The sequence below is a fragment of the Pangasianodon hypophthalmus genome, chromosome 8, assembly GCF_027358585.1.
Source record: "Pangasianodon hypophthalmus isolate fPanHyp1 chromosome 8, fPanHyp1.pri, whole genome shotgun sequence".
NCBI classification, from domain to species: Eukaryota; Metazoa; Chordata; class Actinopteri; order Siluriformes; family Pangasiidae; genus Pangasianodon; species Pangasianodon hypophthalmus.
In genome coordinates this window covers 20,981,261-21,004,395 of record NC_069717.1, presented here as the reverse complement: position 1 = coordinate 21,004,395, position 23,135 = coordinate 20,981,261, and the positions used below count along the sequence as shown (strand labels likewise).

Below are 23,135 nucleotides of genomic sequence, written 5' to 3'. Positions count from 1 at the left end.
CTACTACATAGACAGTGACACAGGTTCTTAGTGGTTCATTGATTTTAGCTTGCCTGAGCTATCCATGAAAATCATGACCCATGTTTTTAGTCTACTAGTGAGGGAATTTCCTTGTTTTCATGTTGACCTGTTTTTGTTAGTGTCTGTTTTCATTTTAAGGCGTGTCACATCCCTGTAATTCATTTTGTGTGAAAATGTACTGTCCAATAAGAGTTTCTTTCTCAAACCTCAAATTTGAGTGCAATATGATGGTGTTTAGAGGTTTCTACTTTATTGACTTGCAGAACTAGCATTATAAATTAAATGTACAGGTTTAACAAACAGCAAAAGGACGAAAACCTGATACAAAAAGTAAGCAACTGGAGGTCAGTTATGTGTATTTCATCTCTTGTTTTACTTTCTGTTGGCCCACAGACACACACCACTGGCTCTTACAATAGGAAACACCTGCATGGAACAACCTTTGAGCCTGATCTGTTTCCGCATGGTCACACTTTTATTTGCCAGGGCTTTGATCCTCACTGCACCTTGACAACGTGTGTTTGCCGTCAGCGTGACTCCAGAGAGGTCTACTGGTGAAAAACAGCACAGGCCAGTCAGTCTCATGATAGCCATTATCAGAACAAGACTTACATTGTTCACATTGTTCCAGCTGCTGGAAAGTGTCAGCAAGAACTCTCTCTCTCTCTCTCTCACCTTTTTTACACATCGCCTCTTCATGGGCCATTTTGAGCTCTGAGATACACTTTTCATTTCATAATGGACATGTTGTACATACTTATAAATACAGACTTTATAAAGTTGGGCCCCTTTGGAATATGTAATATTTATCTGTTTTCCAACATGAACATTTCCAACATTTATGTTCTTGGCTCAATATCTCTAAACAAATCCTGAAAGTATTTCCTTTCTTGATTATACTGTATTTCTTTTGGGGCAGGCTCATAATCACAGGTTTGCATTCACATAAAAGAAATCTGTCTGAACCGTGGCTTGGTTGGGCAAATCCATATGCCATTTTTGTACACTCATCTGTACAAGAGGGTATGCACTAGGTTCATCCATTTGCTGTTTTTATCATTTTCCTAACACTCAAGCAGTGAAGCACAGTGGTTTTTTTTTTTTAGATGCATGGTCTATCATCATGCAGGAATACTTACGAACGAGGGGCCAATCTCATATAAAAGAAGATTTTATAAAAGAAGACATTCAGTGTGAGATGTGCATTTTCCATGATGCTCTCAATGTTAGCACTCGCACCACAGAAGTGAACAAATTACAGTGCTCTTTCCCACGGTTCGGCTGAAGTGAACCCCAGACCGTTTTCAAGACGAACAGGGATCAGTTCTCTGGACCGCTCTCAGGCTCGAAAACAGCAAAAAAAAAAAAAAAAAGCAAACATTAGTCACATGACCTCAGTCTCTTATTTACACTCCCACGTGTGCACAAACACCTACCATTAGGAGGAGCATGAAGAAGTGATTAGCTCACTAATTAAATATTCACTAAAATAAATGGTATGACCAATGCTCCAATTGCTAAAAAAGAAATGGAGCAAGAGGCTCAAAGTTAACTGTGCTTCTTGTCCTTTGTTTATCTACATTGTTACTCCCTATTTTCTGTTTGATATGATATCAGCTAAAGCAAGTCACATTTCACCCCTCCTCCCCAAACACCACCACACACATAAACAACCGAGCTCAGGTGTTACACTGAGAGTCGGAACTCGTGTCATTGCTGTCGCTTGGTGACTTTATTTTTATTTCACGCCAATGTAACTTACAAAGAGCAACATTTATTCCCAAAAGAAAGCAGGGTTGTGTATGTGCATGAGTGCATAATTTTTGGTTAGGAAATATGAGATTAACTGAGGTGTAGTGTTATTGCTACATTAATGCAGCAACAGCCACTCTTACAAAACACTGTTAATGATTTCCCAAGTTATAAAAACACGGAGAGCCATTCAAGGCCACGTGAAGCTTTGAAAAAAAAAAAAAAAAAACACAGGTGTGTGTGTGTGTGTGTGTGTGTGTGTGAGAGAATGTGCAAGTGTGAAATTAGCATGACCAATGGATGACATGGACGCTTCTGTTGGAATGTGAGATGAAAAGAACATTTTCAACACTTTATCCTGTATCATCTTAATCTCTTGTCCATGTGTTCATTATTTATCGTCACTCTCAGGCATTTATCTCTGTATACAATCCTGAAACAGAATGCTGGTCACCGATATTTCTGTGTTATCCGGAGATATAAGCAGACAATCCTGGTGCAGACTTCAACAGGGTGATTTTTTGTTGGTGTGAACACATGCATTTTCAATTTAACATGTTTTACTTTTTATTAAACACAAACTTTTAATACTAATAAAATAAAAATTACAAAAATCCTTCTTTTTTTTATTATTATTATTTTAATTATCCTGACTGGCAAGCAAAGTGTAAACCCTGGGAAAAGAGCCATGCATGTCTCAGTGCTCAGTGCTTGCAGAAGTGAAGTGCTCACTTCACTGTCCCACACACGCAAATAACTTTGTGTGCACGCAATTCACTGCTCAAGTTAATGACCACACTCTCTAACGCTGCTCTGCATGCGCACCAACAATGGCGCATTTTTAAACACCTACAAAAATAAATTATTTGACAATAAGGCAAAAAAAATGACACTATTACATAGGTTTTAACATCCAATCTGCAGCCTGTTACTCTGAGGAACAGTGGAGTTGGTCAGTGTGCACTGTGGCATAATTTATCATGATATTAATATCATATGGTCACATTTCTCATGAACTTGGTTCCTGATCATTCATCTTCAGTAATCACTTTATCCTGGTCACACAGAGGGCATGAGGTGCTGTGAATCGAGAGCACACAAAGCTATTCGCGAGCACGGAGTGTGAAGAAAAGCTTTCGCTCATGAGTGTACTTCCATTCTGTGTGTATTAGCAGGGAAACGTGTGTGTACTTCGCTTTCACTCATTCGTAGAAGAAACGCTCTGCTTGCGAGTCAAGATTAATCTGAGACTTTGGGGGCGAGAACAAGGCATATGTTCCCACAGTTATGATTGGTCACTCACACCAATCCCCTTTCTTCTGGAAACAGACCTTGAGATCACTCAAAACAAAATTCCCAAAATGGCGGCAATCACAGTAAATTTCTATTTAATCTTAGCTACAACTACAGCTGAAATAAGCACATAGCTAACATATGTAGAATAACATTATACTACATTTTGTTAGGTAACTAACATGAACTGGCAGGCCACCGTTGTTATTTATATGCCCATATGTATATGTGTTCACACTTCTAACGCTGTTCTGTATGTCAGGTCAGCCTTTTTTGCGCTCACTGTTAAAGCTATTATTTAAACACCATATTGGATCCAGAGCCTATCCTGTAAACACTGGGTGCAAGACAAGAATACACCTTGGATAGGATACCAGTTGCCATACACATTCACACACACACTCATTCACAATTCAGCATAGCCTATCTACACCAACAGGCATGCTGCTGGGAGGTGGGAGGAAACCAGAAAGCTCAGAGGAAACCCACATGGACATGGGGAGAACATGCACAGAAACTCCACACAGACAGTCACACAGCTCGAACCGGGGGCCCTGGAGATGTGAGCTGGCAATGCTACCCTCTGAACTACAGCACAGCCCAATTCATGATTAATAATTGGCTACATTCATGATTACCAGAAAATAAAAATGACCGTCACTGATGCCTACTCACATACATATAGCTCCTACCTTGTAGGTACTGAAAGGAAGAGCTCATTAACACTGGAAGATCAGCTGCTCATCTTCCACACTCATCATCTTTTCATCATCATCATCACACACACACACACATGCACGCACACATATAGGGCATGTGGGTCAGGCCCATCATAGTCCCACAGAGTGCATCTCCAGAAATAATCGGAGTCACGTGATACTGCAGGCTGCTTCTGTCAGAAGTACGTCTAATCTACATTAGTGAGTTTTACATTTAGAGAACATCACAGTGCTCCTACTACCTTACTAAAGCCCTCACACACATGCATCGTTTCCTCTACAAGTGTGTGTGGGTTTGTTTAAGTATACAGGTTTTTTTACACGTGCTAAGGCACATGTAAGGTCTGGGTCCTGTGCAAGTACAATCTCTGTGGGGCCACTTTTTAGTCCAGGGCTCCTGATTAGTTCCACTTATCTCCCCAGTGCGGCCCTTGTAGGGGTTTCTAGACAATGTGTACTCCATTTGTCTTCATTAAAGACTGTGTATTTGACCACTGCCTCTTTAGTGTGTGTGTGTGTGTGTGTGTGTGTGTGTGTGTGTGTGTGTGTGTGTGTTTTGAATGTCTACTACAAGGTGAATGTTTTACTGCTGGTCAACAACATGCCCTGAAGAGAGTGTCAAAATGGCTCATTGTCAAACAGCAACCTCGTCAGAAAAGAGTGCATCTGCGTTGTCTGTGTGTCTCTTTCTGTCTCTCTCTCTCCCTCCCTCTCTCTGTTACTGTCTGTGTGTCTCTTTCTGTCTTTCTCTCCCTCCCTCTCTCTGTTACTGTCTGTGTGTCTCTTTCTCTCTTTCTCCCTCCCTCTCTCTGTTACTGTCTGTGTGTCTCTTTCTGTCTTTCTCTCCCTCCCTCTGTCTTTTACTGTCTGTGTGTCTCTTTCTGTCTTTCTCTCCCTCCCTCTGTCTTTTACTGTCTGTGTGTCTCTTTCTGTCTTTCTCTCCCTCCCTCTGTCTTTTACTGTCTGTGTGTCTCTTTCTGTCTTTCTCTCCCTCCCTCTGTCTTTTACTGTCTGTGTGTCTCTTTCTGTCTTTCTCTCCCTCCCTCTCTCTGTTACTGTCTGTGTGTCTCTTTCTGTCTTTCTCTCCCTCACTCTCTCTGTTACTGTCTGTGTGTCTCTTTCTGTCTTTCTCTCCCTCACTCTCTCTGTTACTGTCTGTGTGTCTCTTTCTGTCTCTCTCTCTCCCTCACTCTCTCTGTTACTGTCTGTGTGTCTCTTTCTGTCTCTCTCTCTCTCCCTCCCTCTCTCTGTTACTGTCTGTGTGTCTCTTTCTGTCTCTCTCTCTCCCTCACTCTCTCTGTTACTGTCTGTGTGTCTCTTTCTGTCTTTCTCTCCCTCCCTCTGTCTTTTACTGTCTGTGTGTCTCTTTCTGTCTTTCTCTCCCTCCCTCTGTCTTTTACTGTCTGTGTGTCTCTTTCTGTCTTTCTCTCCCTCCCTCTCTCTGTTACTGTCTGTGTGTCTCTTTCTGTCTCTCTCTCTCCCTCACTCTCTCTGTTACTGTCTGTGTGTCTCTTTCTGTCTCTCTCTCTCCCTCACTCTCTCTGTTACTGTCTGTGTGTCTCTTTCTGTCTCTCTCTCTCCCTCCCTCTCTCTGTTACTGTCTGTGTGTCGCTTTCTGTCTTTCTCTCCCTCCCTCTCTCTGTTACTGTCTGTGTGTCTCTTTCTGTCTTTCTCTCCCTCACTCTCTCTGTTACTGTCTGTGTGTCGCTTTCTGTCTTTCTCTCCCTCCCTCTCTCTGTTACTGTCTGTGTGTCTCTTTCTGTCTTTCTCTCCCTCCCTCTCTCTGTTACTGTCTGTGTGTCTCTTTCTGTCTTTCTCTCCCTCTCTCTCCCTCTCTCTGTTACTGTCTGTTTGTGTCTCTCTGTCTCTCTCCCATGGTCTGTATGTGTTTTTCTGTTTCTCTTTCCCTCTGTCTTTTACTGGCTTTGTCTGTGTCTCTTTTTGTCTCTCTCTCTCTCTCTCTTTCTGTTACTGTCTGTGGGTCTTTCTGTCTATCTCTTTGTACCAGATTACTGTGTATATGTGACTTTCTCTTTCTCTTTGTTATTGTGTCTGTTTCTGTCTCTCTCTCTTTCTCTTAAATATATATCACTTTCTCTCTGTTTCTCTTTCTTTACTGTCAGCATGTCTCTGTGAATGTGTCTTTATATATCTGTCTCTCTTTCTCCATTTCTCTCTCTTACTCAATCTTGATATTAGCAAAAAGTCTACAAGGACATTTAATAATCTTATATTTGGTTTATGATAATCTTATAATAGGAAATACTAGATACATTTGACTATATTCAAGATATTTACCCTTGCAGTCATGTTTTGCAGTGTTGAATTTGTGCTTTGGGTCGTTATCGTGCTGGAAGGTGAATTTTTTCTTTATCTTCAGCTGTCTAACAGAGGCCTGCAGGTTTTGTGCAAAAATGTTCTACCTTGGTCTCATCAGACCATAACACTTTTTGCCACACATTTGGCAAACTTTAGGTTGGCTTGGATGTTTTTTTTTTGTATAAAAGGGATATTACCAGCTCCTTTAATGTTGCAGTAGGTCTCTTAGCAGCCTCCCTGATAAGTTTTCTTCTCGTCCTTTCGCCAGTTTTGGAGGGACATCTTTTTCTTGGTAATGTCACTTTAATTCCATACTTGTTGATGATGGCCTTCACGGCGTTCCCTGGTACATCTAATGTTTTTAGAAATTCTTTTATACCTGTCTCCTGATCGATATCTTTCTGACAATGAGATCCCTTCCATGCTTTGTAAGCTCTTTGCGGACCGTGGCTTCAGCGGTCGGATGAAACCAAGAAGATGTCAAGAAAATCCTACAGAAGCAGCTGATCTTTATTTGCGGTTAATCAGAATCACTTCATTGATGACAGGTGTCTGTTAATTACTTTTGGACATGAGTTTAAATGTGTTTGGTGAATTCTGAGTAGTCACACGCTCCATTATAAAAGGGTGTGCACACTTATGCAGCCAGGTTATTGTAAGTTTTTTCTTTTTTTCCCTAGTTTTTCACTTGAATTTTGTTCGTTGCTATGATCACATTAAAGATGGGAAAAGATTTGACATGATTTATCTTGGTTTCATCTCAAAAAACTGCACTTTTAAGAGAGGTGTGTAGACTTTTCACACACACACACACACACACACACACACACACTTCTCTCTCTCTCTCTCTCTCTCTCTGCTGTCCTACTTCACACATGAGAAACATCCCACAAAGAGTTCCCAAAGGCACTGAAAAGTCACCTGCCTCGTCATGCCTAGTTAGTTGTTTATTAGGTTTATAATGTTTATTCATTTGCCCTGCAGTCACCCAGCACTTTTTCAGAGAAAGTCCTCAGAAAACAGAGTGTCAGTAAAGAGCTCACCTTGTCGAACTGTTTTCATCCGCACGGGGTCTTTAATGCTCTCCAGCAGAGCCAGCACGTCGTACAGGGGCAAGCCGGACACGGGTAAGCCCTCGACCTCCAGCAGTAACTCTCCCTCTGAGAGCTGTCCATACTGATACACTACATCCTTCCCCACCACCGCGATGTAGGTGAACTGTCCGCTCTGCGCCCCGCCGCTCAGCTCCACATTCAGCTCCCCGTCTCTGCTCCTGCGCAGCGAGCACTCGTTCACTCTGCTAGTCCAGTGGTTTCTCTTCTGGATGCTTTTAGACATGTCCACTATAATCCAGCTCAGACCGGATTCCGTGTCTCAGTGCACACAGCTCGTGTGAAGAAGAGTGGCCGGTGAAACAGCGGAAACTTCAGCTGACCAGGACCGACGCTCCAGCTGAGTCATATTTCACTCTTCTGTTACACACAAAGAATTTTCTCTCTCAAAAAAACTCCAACAGAACCTTATCCAATATAGCATTCCTCTGTATGGCGTGTTTGTTTCTGTTTGTTTTTGTTTGTTTGTTTGTTTTTAGGACGCGTGAAACTATTTCCTTCTGAAGACTCCTGTCAGACTTCTGTCACTGCAACTTTCCGACATGCCCAACTTTCTGACTGAACATTATAAACTGTACATTACAATTACAATTTTTTTTTACAACTTTCTCAGAATGTTTCTAATTCATTTTACCTCAGAGTTTGACTCGAAAAACATCTTCTTGGTTTATTTTTCTGCGTCTCCTTTAAGCAGGTAGCCTTTACACCAGCGCTCGCGCGATCGGCTCTCGAGCGGATAGTGAGCAGACGGCGCATGCGCACTGCTTAGCTTGGCTGAGGTTCTGGAGAGGGGAAATCCTGGGCGGAATCCTGATTAACAAACCTATTTTCCTTTTAAGTGCACTACAACCTGTATGAAATATTGGTTTCTAGACCCTATGTAGTGACCCTTATATTCATTAGTGAGCCATTTAGGATACACCCTGGTCACGCCCGTCCCAGGGTCCTAATGCCATCTTATATTAGCTCCAAATTATTTGGACCACTTTAAATAGGAAGCAAATCCCGCGATATTTTACGGTGTTTGCGAATGACGTTATGACAGCTAATAAAGTCTGAAGCACTCATTATAGTAGAGGGATTATCGGGAGTAGGTACCATAGTTTTTGACCAAGTAAGTTGCTTTTTTTATATATTTATTCAAATTCTTCAGGTTTATAACTTTGTTACTTTGTTAGGATATATTTCATATATTGGCACATCTCAAGTGCCAGTTACACAATTACAATGCTTACTTTACTACTATGACAATTACTGTAATTGAAATAATTTCCTGGATGTTTAACAAAAATAAAAAAAATGAAAAAAATATGTAAAATATGGGCTATATAAAAAATATATTTTAAAAAATATGTGTTGTATTTTTGCAACTCTATGTGGTATCAAATTATTTTTTTTAAAATGTTTGGCTATTTTGGATTTTGTTTTTATTTATTGTTATTTTATTAATTATTATTAAAAATAAATATTATTATTATTGTATTTTTGAGTTTCAAGGTGCAAAGCCATTTTTTGCTTGCTAAAGCTGAAGGTTTTACAATATGTAATTGAGCTTCCATTCCTCTAAAAATACAATGAATTAATTTCATCTTATTTTGTGTTTTATGATATTATTACCAAAATATGACTCAAAAACAGAGTTGAAATAAGGGTAACAGGGTTGACAACAATGTTTAGGATACAAAGGCTTACGGCACGTAGGCGCAGTCACAACTCCAGAGTCCAGATTACACACACACAGGTTATTGTGTGTGTTTGTGTGTGTGTGTGAGAGAGAGAAAGAGACAGAGAGAGAGAAAGTGTGTGTGTGTAGAGGTTCACATGTCGGTAACATGCTGGTAAGTGGATTGGCTATGCTAAATTGCTCCTAGGTGTGAAAGAGTGTGTGCATTGTACGCTGTGATGGACTGGCATCTCATCCAATGTGTATTCCTGCCTTATGTCCAGTTTTCCTGTGATAGACTCCAGATCCACTGCAACCCTGAGCAGGATAATGTGGTTAATGAAGATGAATGAATTAATGTTTGCAAATTAGACTGGCATATTTCTCATTTCGAATCTTACCTGTCTCCTTTTTACCATTTTTAGATAAATGCATGTTTCCACAAGCCTTTGTATCCTAAACATTGACGAATGCATGTTTCCACATGTTTCCATCTTTTATTTTATTCTTACAGGTTAAATACATAATTACAACATATTTCTTCATACACAAAGGTTTAAAGACATGAATCATTTACATATGCATCCACATTCCTGAATAAGATAATATACTATAGTGGCTGTCAGACTATTTCTGATCTTTAAACATTTGACTCATGTTTTGACTTTTCCCATTCTTAAAGCAAAATGTCAACATATGAATCCTATTACCTTAATAAGTAACAGGGTTGATGGTAGGTAAAAGGTTTGATGTGGTATGATCGGTACCAGTGGGTACAAAAAAAATGATTATGAATAAGTCAAAATAAAGCTGGAACACTTATTCGCTCTGTACAGTTCTAAGAAAATGGTGTTACTTCGTTAAAATCATAAAACTTCATGAAACAATACATTATTTGAAAGGGTCCTTTTTAACAAATGTGGGGACGTACCATATTAGAAATCCTTTTTTGTATTTAGAAATTATACATATTTATTTAAATAAATGCACAGGGTGTCTGAAAAATCAGGAACCAATGGGAGTTAACCTACGTATACATGACTTTGTATTTATTATTTATTTACACTTATTTTTATATTTTTTTCCTTACAAGTGAAAAATGGCAATAACATTGGCTGAAAGGGTAGAGATAGTGCTTCTTGGCATTTATTGGTACTCTCATTGGCTCTCATAAAAACTGCATTTTGTAAACAAGAGATGCATTTTAATTTATAACAGGTATTTTAAACCTAGAGGGGTTTCAAACATTTGTTGTGGTTTTTTCAGAAATTATATAAAAGTCTTCTTCAAGGACTTAAAGGACACAGATTTGAGATAATAGCCCAGTCAAGAATTGGAAATTTGGGATGGAAAGTTTCCATTTCTTTATGATATGTACACATTGTGTGGAAGCCAGATGGGACCCCACACACACACACACACACACACACACACACACACACACACCCATATACACAGTCATTCATGCCTAGGGGCAATTTAGACAATAAACCCACATAACAGTATGTTTTTGAAAAGTGGGAAATAACAGAGAACCTGGAGGAAACCCATATGGTCACAGGGAGCACTTGTGAAACCCCATACAGACAGTAACTCGAGTTCAGGATCGAACCCTGGACCCTACAGCTGTGAGCCACAGACACTATATTATGATCTACAGACTTTCAAAATATCTTCTAAAAACATTGAAAACAAGTTTTAGCCATGTGTACAATGAATTCAGCATGCAATTTGCATTGTGCTATTTGGTGGCCAAGTAAAAGCAAATATGTTATGTTTATGTTTACTGATTACATGACAAATCAAGAGGTTTTTAGGAAGTTTGTATGTTCATTAAAAAATAGACAAAGAAAGTGCAGAAGATGGTTTTGGCTTCCTGGGGGTGTCACTTCTGGGTTCAGTTATCCATCCATTTTCTATCCATCTATTTTCCATGCTGCTTATCCTTCACGGGGTCTCAGGGGAGCCTATCCCAGGAACCTTGAGGCACAAGGCAGCGGACACCCTGGACAGGGTGCCAAACCATCACAAGGCACACAATCACACACACTACAGATAATTTGGAAATGCCGATCAGTCTACAACACATGTCTTTGGACTGCATGGGGAGAACATGCAAGCTCTGTGCACATAGGGCAGAGGCAGGATTTGAACCCACAACCCCCATGGTGCAAGGCAAACATGCACAAACATTATATAAACATTATATGTTATAAAGAACGTTTATCTTGTAGACAGAATAAGCCGTAGACCAAAGTGACAGGATGGCAAACAGAGCTGAGGTGTGTTCTGATGTATTGTAAGCACACCTAGAAACCTGAACAATGAACAAGCAGATTTCAACAGATATTAATATCACACGACTTCCTTCCAAAAATTTTATTGTTGTTTTGTTTTGCCTCTCTAAACTCTTTTTGATTTTTCTATTTTTTTTCTATTTCTGATGAATGTACACTGATTTTTATGCTTTGCAGGTCCTCATGTTGAGAGACAGTAACAACAGACACCAGAAGCAGGAGTGAACTGTAGACCTTTTGTTAGCTCTATAACACATGATGCAACACACATGGCCAAGAAATGCCTAAGTATCCAATTGTCCAACTACCAATACAGGGGGACTAAAAAAAATAAAATAAAAAGAGAGAGAGATTACTGATTACTATATCCTTCATTCAGTAAGTGAATTAATGCACTTCATTTCAAATATGACATGCCAGAATACAGACCCAAAATGACAAAATTTGTTATTGTTGTAATTGTATGAAGACTATACTGTATAGAAATGAATAAGGGAGTAATAAAGATACTGAGAGGTGCCAAGCCCTGCTCTGACCTGATGAATTAGGGCCATATTCCAAGGTGGTGCTTTAAGTCCAGAAGTTGCATCTATATTTACAAGGGAAAGTTACTCATATGCAGATTCGATTTACACAGCTGCTTAAGTTGGACTCCCTATTCAGAATATGCAAATCATCTGCGTGTAGTTCACACCTCTGAGATGGTTATCTGACACTGAGTTTTCAATAACGTCTAAACCACTGCCTAAACATAAGCACTTGGGGAAAAAATCGAGGGATAGAAAATGTGGACTCTAGACACAGTGATTTTTTTTTCTCTGCTGGTCATGCAATGTAACATGTAGCAAAAGACAATTTAAAAATGATAAATAAATAAATAAAAGGCTTACACGTTGATATAGGCTATGTGGATATATGATTGAGAAAATTGAAAGTTTTAAAAACAAAGTTAGGTGGTTATGAAAGTGAGGAATGAAATCTGGACCCAATCTCCTTGGAATTTAATGGGCTAAATATAAATGCACCATCATAACCACAACCACCACAACCAGCACCATCACCATCCCCACCACTACCAACACCACCATCAGCACCATCATCACCAATGCCATCATGAGCATCACTGTCACCACCAATGCCACCCCCACTCCATCACCACTAACACCACCACCACAACCAACAGAACCATCACCATCCCCACCACTACCAACACCACCATCAGCACCATCATCACCAATGCCATCATGAGCATCACTGTCACCACCAATGCCACCCCCACTCCATCACCACTAACACCACCACCACAACCAACAGAACCATCACCATCCCCACCACTACCAACACCACCATCAGCACCATCATCACCAATGCCATCATGAGCATCACTGTCACCACCAATGCCACCCCCACTCCATCACCACTAACACCACCACCACAACCAACAGAACCATCACCATCCCCACCACTACCAACACCACCATCAGCACCATCATCACCAATGCCATCATGAGCATCACTGTCACCACCAGTGCCACCACCACTCCATCACCACTAACACCACCACCACAACCAACAGAACCATCGCCATCACCACAATCAACACAACCATCACCACCACCACTACTAACAGAAACATCACAATCACCACCACCACTAACAGTAGCATCACCATTACCACCACCATCATTCATGCCTTCTAGACAGGATATTGATCATGTATTTTACATATGTTGCCTTCTAGACTAGGCTACCTTGTTTTGTGCAAGTTTCTTTTGATGGAACCATAGAGCTAAAGCTGCTCAATGCAAATAACTCTTTATAACAAGCATTTTCAAAGACTCAGGATGAAAACTGTCTGGAAATCCAAATACACAGGATCAATGCAGTGTAATTAAATATTAACCTGGCAATTGAACAGTCTGATTGATTTTCCCTTGCTGTTGAATAAACACAGCCTTTATCACATTTCTCCCATGAGACAGCAATGCCATAACATTCTATTAACCACACATAGTATAGCCTGCATTTTATATCAGTGTTGCATGTGAAGTGTAAACCAGATGGAGTGAATATACTGTGACATTTAGTGTTCACATTTAGGAAAGCTTTACAGAAATTCATTCATTCCTTTACCAACATTTTAAAAATGGAACACCAGTAATAATATCCACAATGTTTACATAATTACAATTCCAGTAACATATATAGCTTAAAAGTACATTGTAATTACTGCTTTGCTATGCACACACTCTCTGCATAATATCATTAGCATAATTCAGAATAAAAAATATATATACTACAGTTCTTTTTCAACTGATATTTACATTTTTCCTTTTTTTTTTGTTTCCAAAATAAAATAGTTTATAGGCCTTCAATTCAGTCTTACATATTAAATAAACTTCGCAAATGGTATGAAACAAATATTTATGAACCGTCATGTCCCTTTAGGGTAATATCTCAAATTTATACTGCATTATTAACACTGTTTATGATTAACACTGATATGTATTGCAAAATATTGCATAGTATACTTGGTATATTAAAGAGGATTGTGATCTCCCATATAGTACTATTGTGCAAGCATATGCTTGATGTATCTCAGGGAAAGCAGTTGCCAGAAAATATACCGTCCCTTCTAAATAATGCAAAATGCACCAGATGAATAGTGTAAGGGCTAGAATCTCATGAGAGCCTTGTGATCTGAACAAGTGGAGTGCGGAAACCTGCTTAATGGGCTTTTTTTTTTTTTTTTTTTTTAAATCTGCTTACATTTAAGGGCAAACTTTAGGCTTGACTCATCAACAAATGAACACAGCAGTTCAATGAGAGGAAATGAGAGGCATTACAAAGACAAATGCACGATAGTAAACTCGTAATCAGAAAATGGTGACAAAAAAAGAATGAGGAAGTGCTGAAGTGAAGGGCAAGGGCAGATGAGAGTCGTGAGAGAATGAGAGAGAGAAAAAGAAGCAATCTGAGCTGTTATTGGGTAGATATGATTTCCCACCTTTGCAATTCTCTCTTTTTTATGTAACCCAAATAAACTGTGACATGCATTGAGTGAAATCTGCACCACATTTGAACAGAATCATTAAAGTGGATAAATCAAAACATTTAATATTATTGTTTTCATGTCACTTGATATCTTTATTGAGAAAGAGTGAGTGGGGATTTGCTTATAAAGACTGACATGCTGAATTTGTGTTAAAATGCAATACAATCTACTTTGAAATCAAATCTACTGCTATTCTGTGTTTCTTTGTGTGGCACTGTAAAAACCACAAAACTAAATGTGGTCTCATATTTCCAAATGACAGAGTACTCTGCATTTCAGTCAACAGTGCAGGAGCCTTGCCCAAACATCATCCAATCACATTCCTTTACTGAATTCAGGGGGTGTGGTAAAGTGGCTAGCTTGTAATGGCACATGCTAGTTGGTTGTCAAGAAAATTTCAGAATGACTTTTGTGAAAACGAACCACTTTCTTCATGTATCATGTGATGATGTACGAGATACTACTTTTTTCTCTCTCTAGAGATAACTACTCTAGGGATTCTAGGGACTGTAGGGGTTCTAGGCATTATTCTCCTCTTTATTGTTATTATGTTACCTGATTCAGAAAGCCACAAAAAAGCATTTCAGAATGTAAACTTTTTTTTTTTTAATTTTCATAGTTATAGTAATAGAATTGCATTAGCATTATATTCTTCATGCTAGATCTAGAGCTAAATCATGCTTCCTAATTAGATAAACCATAGTTCCATAGCTACATTACATAGGCAACAACTGAACACCTTTGGTAAAGTGTTAGCTTTTATAAGTTGTATATACTTTAAAATACGAAGCTAAGACAATTTGAACAAAATTCCACCAAGAAAGTTAGTTAAATGATTAACATTACATTTTCCAAATGGAGTGCCAGCTCCTAGCTAGCTGCTTGCTTGCCAAAATAATGTTGAGCGTTATATTACTATACAGCTTAATGACCACCGCCGTCATCCTTAATTACTTCATTAGTAGATTATCTCCACCACTTACTGCAGTTCTGCTTCCTCTTTTACACGTCTTCATGTTTTCTCTTTCTTTTCTGGCTTTCAGACAGGTATGTTCTCTTCATTCTCTTCATTTCAAGTACAACAATTGTATAACAAAATAAACTTGCACAAGACCCAAATGCTAGAGATATGGGGCCTGCTTTAGGGGCTTCTAGTATAGGCTAGTATAGCCCTAGTCCTAGTATTACATCACTCATCAGAGGTTTTTGGGAAGTTCTGCACTTTGAGATTTGACATTTTCATGGACATGGACCCCAAGCAACTGCCTGTCTTGCCGGTCCTGTAGCTATGCCTCTGAAAACTATTATCTTTTAATGCTTTAGTGATTAGTTCATGTTTATAAATTAGACATGTACGTTTTGAAGCAGTTACATTTTGTTTTGTAGTGTTTTGTTTCAGGTTTGCACTTTTGACTAGCGGCACGTTCTCTGAACAGATGAGACGCTTGTTTTGCATAAAAGGAGAACAAATACATACTTGTTCCGATTGTCTAATGTTTTCTTTTTGTCTACTTCGCCATGTTGTCACTAATCAGACCAGAGAGAGTAAATGAAATTTTTTTCAAAATCTATAAAAGCCTGAGAAAACTCTCCAAAATTTCCATAAAAGCATGACTGGCTGGTACAGAAAAAAGCCACAATGGTTCGTGTTTAAAAACTAAAGTCGTAGAACCAGAGTTTGTTCTGGTACAGTATACTTCGAGTGCTCGGTTCGATGCACTGAAATACTTCCTTGCCATACACACTGCAATGTCAGTGTCACTGCTGTGACAGCATCTTCTCATCAGTGATGCTCACAACTGCCACACATCATTTTAAAATGCATTAGGTTGTACAGTTATTGTGCTGTAATTTTTCCATACTGCTTCACTCCTAATACACAGACACTTGCCTCTTTTTCATTCTGACGACACACCCAGTGGAGTTCCATCAAGGTCACAGACGTCTACACAAGGATGAATGATAATTTATGTTAATTAGGGCAGATATATAATAATGATGATAATGAGGCCAGCCTCTCACAAGTCATATTACCTTTCCTCTGAGTAGACGTCATGGGGGTTTATTCTCCATTGCTCTCTAATATCTCAAGTGTTTGCCCTCGGGACAAACTCACAGACACACAGATTGTCTTTTCATGAGCAGAAATCACTTTTTAATTGGAAGAAGGTATTAAAATGCACCCGAACCATATGTCACCCCCATTCCGTTTCAAAATCTCACAAATTGTAAATAGAATGCAGTTGCTGAAGCTTATGCATCAGTTTCTAAAATGCTTTTTGTGAGAAATCAATGCCATTTTGCTCTATAACATTCATCTGTAAATTAAAAATTGTGGTTATATGAATGTCTTTGCTATTAATGATGATGTCATATATGAATGTCTGTGCTGTAAATAACTAACTGGAGAAGTTGAAGATCACTTATATATAGTATAATGATTTATATCTGAATGTTCAATGTTCAGACAATGTTCAAAAAAAGTTTAAAGGCTTAAGCACAAGAAACTTTCAGACACAGACTTTTGTTTTAATGCTCTACAAATCCACAAATACTGTTATTTTTGACTCATTTTCTGATAATTATCAAAACACCATTTAGTATCTACTTAGACTTTTCAGAATGTGTAATTATTTGCATTCAATTTATTCATAATTGTTATTTAATTGTTTAATTATGTCCTGATTCATGTGATTTTGTTAGGGTTTTTTTGAGCTTCTTTTTAAATATAAACGTGAGCTGTACTCAAAGCTGCTCTGAACCCACCTGCAATTTGGACTCAGTTGTAAGACAGGAAGTGTTGTAGACAGGACGTGTAATTCTGCTGTACACCGATCTAAGATAAGTTTTATTGTCTCTTTTCCATTTAAAGCTCAGGATAAGCTCAGGGAAAGCTGATCTGGGAACAAGGTTCAGGGGTAGCTTGTCAGAGGGATGTGTTGGCTATTTCAGCAGCAGGATATCCTGTCCCAGCCTTGTCACATGACCAACACAATGAGAAACCAGGATGTATGCTATGGCCCAGATGTTTTTATTTTGGCCTCATGAAATATTTTTCCGCTTAGGCATTTGCTTGTTTGTTCAGCATTTTGCAATTATGACTGTCTCCATTTTATGTCTAGGTTTTGGTCAATAAGAGATTCTCTGAGGAGGAAGCATTTAGATATAATATTATTTAGCCTACACTAATACCATTTAACTCCACAATACATATCTAGGACTGCTAGTGACATGTGACTTCATTATCCCATCTTTACATTTCTTTTTATTTTAAACAATGATCAATATTGAAAGGCCTACATATTGTTATGCAATTTCTTAAGAATTTCTTTCTCTAATGTGTAGCTCAAATGAACCATGTGATGTAAATTGTAGTACAATCTGTGTTAAATGACAAAATATTTTATTATTTTGTTATGTTTAATAAAATATTTTTTACAGTTTTACACTGTCATGGACATTAATTTCTACACTGTCATGTAGATAAATGTCTATATTTGTATGCACCTGAGGTTCAAGGGTTAATCTGAACTTTCCTATTCAGTCTCAGTCAAATGGATTAAATTTTAGAGTAAGAAAGAAATAAAGGATAAGGATAGTTTTACATTTTGCAGGCCATGCAAATATGTGCCTCAGATAACCCCATAAATGTAGAGACTATTGTGCCATCTGCTGGTCAAACTGTGTGGTTATAAAAACAGACTGTGTAAAGAAGGGGATTATTCATCTATCCATCTATCCATTCATTCATTCATTCATTCATTCATTCATTCATTCATTCATTCATTCATTCATCCTCAGTACCTGCTTTACCAGGGTTACAGTGGATCTGGAGCCTATCCTCGGAACACTGTGCATGAGGCAGGAATACACTCTGGACTGGATGCCAATCCCTTGCGTAGTGATGGGGATTACGGTCACGGTTTTTTGGTTATTTGAGGTAAGTGATAAAGAGCTCGTAATGTGATACATTTATCTGTATTTGTTATCCAACACCAACTGGTCCTGTATGGAAAAAGTAATTGCCCCCTTAGTTACTCAATCAACCAATTAACCTAATTTAATTGATAATTCAATTAGACTAGACATACCCAGGCTTGTTTACTGCCAGTCTTGTTGAATCTATCACTTAAATAGAACATTTCCAGTAATGTAAAGTAGGCTACAACAAGCAGTATCAACAAGCAGCACACTATAGTGCAATCAAGAGAAATTCTGGAAGAGATGAGAAAGGAAGTTATTGAAATATAGCAGTCTGGACAGGGTTAGAAAGCCATTTCTAAGGCTCTGGAACTCCAGTGAATCACAGCAAGAGTTATTATGCCAAGCATGGTGGTGGTAGCCTAGTGGGATGTGCCTTGTTCATTTTATAAAGTTTATTCAAATTGGTGTCAAGTTCAAGTTCAAGTTCAAGTGGAGTTTATTGTCATTTCAGCCATATACAAGTACATAGTGAAACAACATTTCTCCAGGACCAAGGTGCTACATAAGACAAACACAGAACAACACAGAGCTACAAGGGACGCAAACGTGCAGACAGCACAAGACAGTAAAAGACAGTACAATGACTACTGGGACAGACAATGGGCATAGTAAGTCCCAGTGCAGCGCCGACCAGTACACAGTTCTGTTTAAAGTGAATCTAGTGACAATAGTGCAAAGAGTACAAGAGTACAAGACAAGTACCTGAAATAGTGTAAACATAAGAGTAGCAGCCTATGTACAGTATAATATAATGAGTATTGTAGCAGCATAAACATGTGCAAAAACTTGCAAAAAAGTTGCAGAGAGGATGGAGGATGCTCAGTTGTGTGTGTATATATGTATGTGTGTGTGTTCCTTCAGTTCAGTTTCTGAGTATTGGAGGTATGTTTGTGTGTGTTCCTTCAGTTCAGTTTCTGAGTATTGGAGGTATGTGTGTGTGTGTCAGTGATGGTCTAGACTAGAGCAAACAAAGTAAGTTGTTAGTACTGTGTAGTGCTGTAAATTCTTAGAAATAAACATGCAGCAAATAAATTGCTGTAACCTCTTGTTGACATTTGCTTGCCTTCACAGTAGAACCATTCATCTCACAACTATGACTGGAAAGAGACTGTTGCTTTTTGAAAGCTGCAGTTCGTGTGCTTACCTTGTCATAATTTTTACCATGACTAGTGTCATGGTGCCTTCGCTTGCAGGGAGCAATTTTTTAAAACTGTTTCATAAATGGTTTTCCAGAAGAGAGATGCTATTTCAATTTCCACTTAGCATTCAGAAACCACCTTACCATCTTTTCAATGCTTTGCACAATTCTAGCTTGTATGTGTATATCAGCCTGTTTGTGCTACTGTCACTGGGAGCACTGGGAAGGAACGAACTCTAGAGGATAAATTAATAACTGGGCATCAATTAAAAAAAAACAGAGATCTACTAGTAGATGTTTTGCACTCCTGATCTAAACAGTTACATGCGTATTACAGAAAAATGGCAGACCAGCGTGTGGGCATATAGGAATAAGAACAGTGATAGATTTGGTGTGTGTGTTGTGAGTTTAACATGGCTTAGTAACACTTTGATAGTAACACTGTCATTTTTTAAGCATCTTAATGGAAATCCCAGCAACACACACACACACATTCCCTCTCATAGGCAACATTTTCATAGTCACTCTTCATTTCTCAGAACTTGATCCAGCTTTACACTCCTGGGCAAAAAAAATGGGCCAAGCCCAAACTGGCAAAATAATATGCTTTTAATGGTCTTAACAACAAATCATTGGTCAGAAAATTAGGAAGAATTAAATGAACTCCTGAGACGTCCTGTGCCACCATTTGCTGGTTTAATTTTGCTACAGTGAATTGTTTGAGAATACTCAGAAACTGGACTGAAAGAACACACACACATACACACACACAACTGTACATCCTCCATCCTCTTTGCAATTTTTTTTGCACATCCCCGCATTACATTACGCTGCTACAAATATTTATTATACTGTACATAGGCTGCTACTTCCTATGTTTACACCTACAGCAACTTATATTGTACTCTTTTTGCATTATTGTCACTTTATTCACTTTCTAATAGAACTGTGTACTGGTCAGTGCTGCACTGGGACTTACTCTGCCCATTGTCTATGTCAGGAGTCATTGTACTGTCTGAGCATGTTTGCACTTGTGCACTTTATGTATAAATTTATGCAGTCCCTTGTAGTTCTGTGTTGTTCTGTGTTTGTCGTATGTAGCACCTTGGTCTTGGAGGAACGTTGTTTTGTTTTGCTATGTACGAACTGGCTGTATATGGTTGAAATGACAATAAACTCCACTTGACTTGACTTGACAAGCTAGAAACAGGAAAATTCACAAAGGTAACATCATGATAATGATTAAAATGTTTGATGTAAAATTCAAACTAACACATGTCTGGGTGTACAAAATTTTCCAAAAAATATCTTCAGGGATTTTTTTTTTTTTCTTAAACTATTAGTCAGTATATGGCTATATGCCACACCTGATGCAGCCCTGACAATAAGCTCATAAATGGAACCAGGATTGATAGATCAGGGAGAGATCTATAGTATTTGTTCAATTCTTGCTAATTTCCTGACTAATGATTTGTTGTTAAGACCATTAGAAGCTTCATATTTTGCCATTTTGTGCTTGGCCCATTTTTTTGCCCAGGAGTGTATGTATGAGCCTTCAGGTGATGTGGTTCTGTATTCAGTAGAGGGCACCATTTCTCATCCATTTAGTGGAACAAGACCTTATATCATAGATAATAGTTACTGAATACAGTAAATGCACACTGAAAGAAACACCAGAATTTTTCATTATTGCCCAGCCAAATGGACAAACCCCACAGTGGCATTTCATGATCCCATTTGCTATAATTTAAACATAATTTAGTTTAACATGGCCTTCGTCTGTTTTAAATGTCAGCCCATTCCACCATGGAAGTTAAAATAAGAAAACCAAGGAGTCTATTTTATAAAGGTTGCTGTCAAAAGAAGTTAAAAGCTGAGGCTGCACAGGACAGCCGTCTCTCCTCCTACTGCACACACTCGACATTTGGCCTAATTTATCTTTCTAGCTAGTTGTTTAATGAACTACTTTCCTAAAGTGCTGCTTTGCTGTTTGGGATTGATGGTGCAATTCAATATGCCACTTTTTCCTGTGTAGGAGATCTCAGTAAAATAGGAGCTAAAAGTACATCCCTTTATATTTCTTGTTTATTTTTACAGCTAATGAAGAGTTCTAGTGAAGTCTTTCAATCAAATCTGCTTGCCTGTATTCCAAAACAACGGAATCATTGATTTGTATTTACTTGCATTTGAACACTTTCTTTGCTCTGTATATTGAGAATGCACTCTGTCATTTTTGTAAACCGTGACATGCTTTTCTCCAATTGAATGTGATAAATTTTTTTTATTTTGTTTTGTTTTTACATAAAGTATTATAAACCACTACGTAGTTCACCTGAAATGAACCCCAGACCTCTCCTTCAGGCAGACCAGAGATTGGTTCCCTGGAGCACACCCGGGTTCAGAAACACACTTTATTTTTTGTTCTTTCTCAGTTGCCCAGGCTGAACTAGCAGACTATGAAACTTAAACAGAGTTGAGCCTGAAAACAAACACCCATTTGTACCCTGAGTCTATAACACAGTCCATTAGACTGAAAGGTATCTTGCGCGTCCTGCTTTCTCAAAGCATCGCACTGGCAGCAGGAAACAATGTAGTGGTAAGCTGTATGTGTGAACTCATGCTGGCAGGCATAGATGTGGGAAGGGGGGCTGCCAGGGCTGCAGTAACTTTAAAAAAGTAGAAACTTGCAAAAATTAAACATTAATTAGGTTAAAAACAATGGGTCAATTTTGGTTTAAACAGTAATGTAGTATAATGTTGCACCATATATATATTTTTGATTATTTATTGAAGAAACATAATAATAATAATAATAATAATAATAATAATTTAAACGATACTATATTGGCCAATCAAAGAACCTCGCACTAAAGGTTATAAAGTTTACACTAACAAAAATGGCAAACAGCAAGCAGAAAAAGATATCATATTTTTTCAAGTAATATTTCTAAACTAAAATTAATGGCGCATATACTAAGGTTACCAAAATGGCTGATAGCTGAATGGTTCCATGAATGTAAGCTATATACAATCTTTGCTGCACTATAAAAAATAAAATAAAAATTACATCATACTTTTACATTCCCTTGGCAGCCTCCCCTACTCAAAACATCTTGCCGTACGCCTTCTGGCAGGTACCCCATAGTGCGCCAGCCTGTCTCGATGAACCACAAATGTGCACAACCCAAAGTCCACCACACAGTGTCAGTCTTTCCTATGTGAAGGAGTACAGCTCCATGGTCATCCCAGGAAATATACGACAGACACTTTCTGACCCCAACTCCACAGCCACACCATTTATTTTGATGTTGTCACTATGCACTCTGTCTCTGACATTTCGTTCCTTTTGGCCCCCCATGGGTCACAGTACCTGCAGGCTTCCTCGGTGCAAAGTCACTGCAACAGGGTATCAGCATTGGTGTGTAGACACCCTGTGCAGTGCCAGATTGTGAAGCGATAGGTCTGCAAGGCCTCCAACCTCCTTGCCACCTGACCCTCAGGCGCTATGATGCACACAGGCAAGGTGAGTGAGGCATGGTGCAGTCTAAAGTCTTTGCTGTAGAGATAAGGCCACGAGCGATAGTCAGGAGCTTATAGTGAGTGGCACAGTAGTTGCGCTACGGCCTGCTGAGCTGGTAGAATGCAATAACCCTCTCCTCTCTATCCTTAACTGCTCAGATAACCTGGTTACTTGTTCTAGCACTCTGAGGACCATGTTTCTGCTAGCCAGTGCAATGGAGTAGACACATCAACTCCAGACAAAGTGGTGTTTATAGGGAGCA

The 23,135-nt window shown here is 38.8% G+C and overlaps 1 protein-coding gene across 18 annotated transcripts in view; it reads right to left on the bottom strand.

Annotated features, from left to right (window-relative positions):
- The window catches only part of LOC113533118 (membrane-associated guanylate kinase, WW and PDZ domain-containing protein 1-like), a 110,488-nt gene extending 102,505 nt beyond the window's left edge, over positions 1-7,983 (bottom strand). For 14 of the 18 annotated variants that reach the window (XR_008302134.1, XM_053235841.1, XM_053235843.1 and 11 more), the window contains exon 1: positions 7,148-7,978. Coding sequence is in view for 17 of the 18 variants with exons in the window: in XM_053235841.1 (XP_053091816.1) it covers positions 7,148-7,442 (295 nt within the window). In the remaining variant the exon portion in view is untranslated. Of the gene's footprint in view, positions 1-7,147 lie in introns of all 18 variants that reach the window. The other 4 variants (XM_053235842.1, XM_053235858.1, XM_053235856.1 and 1 more) reach the window with 4 other exon arrangements.
- Between the last annotated feature and the right edge of the window lie 15,152 nt (positions 7,984-23,135).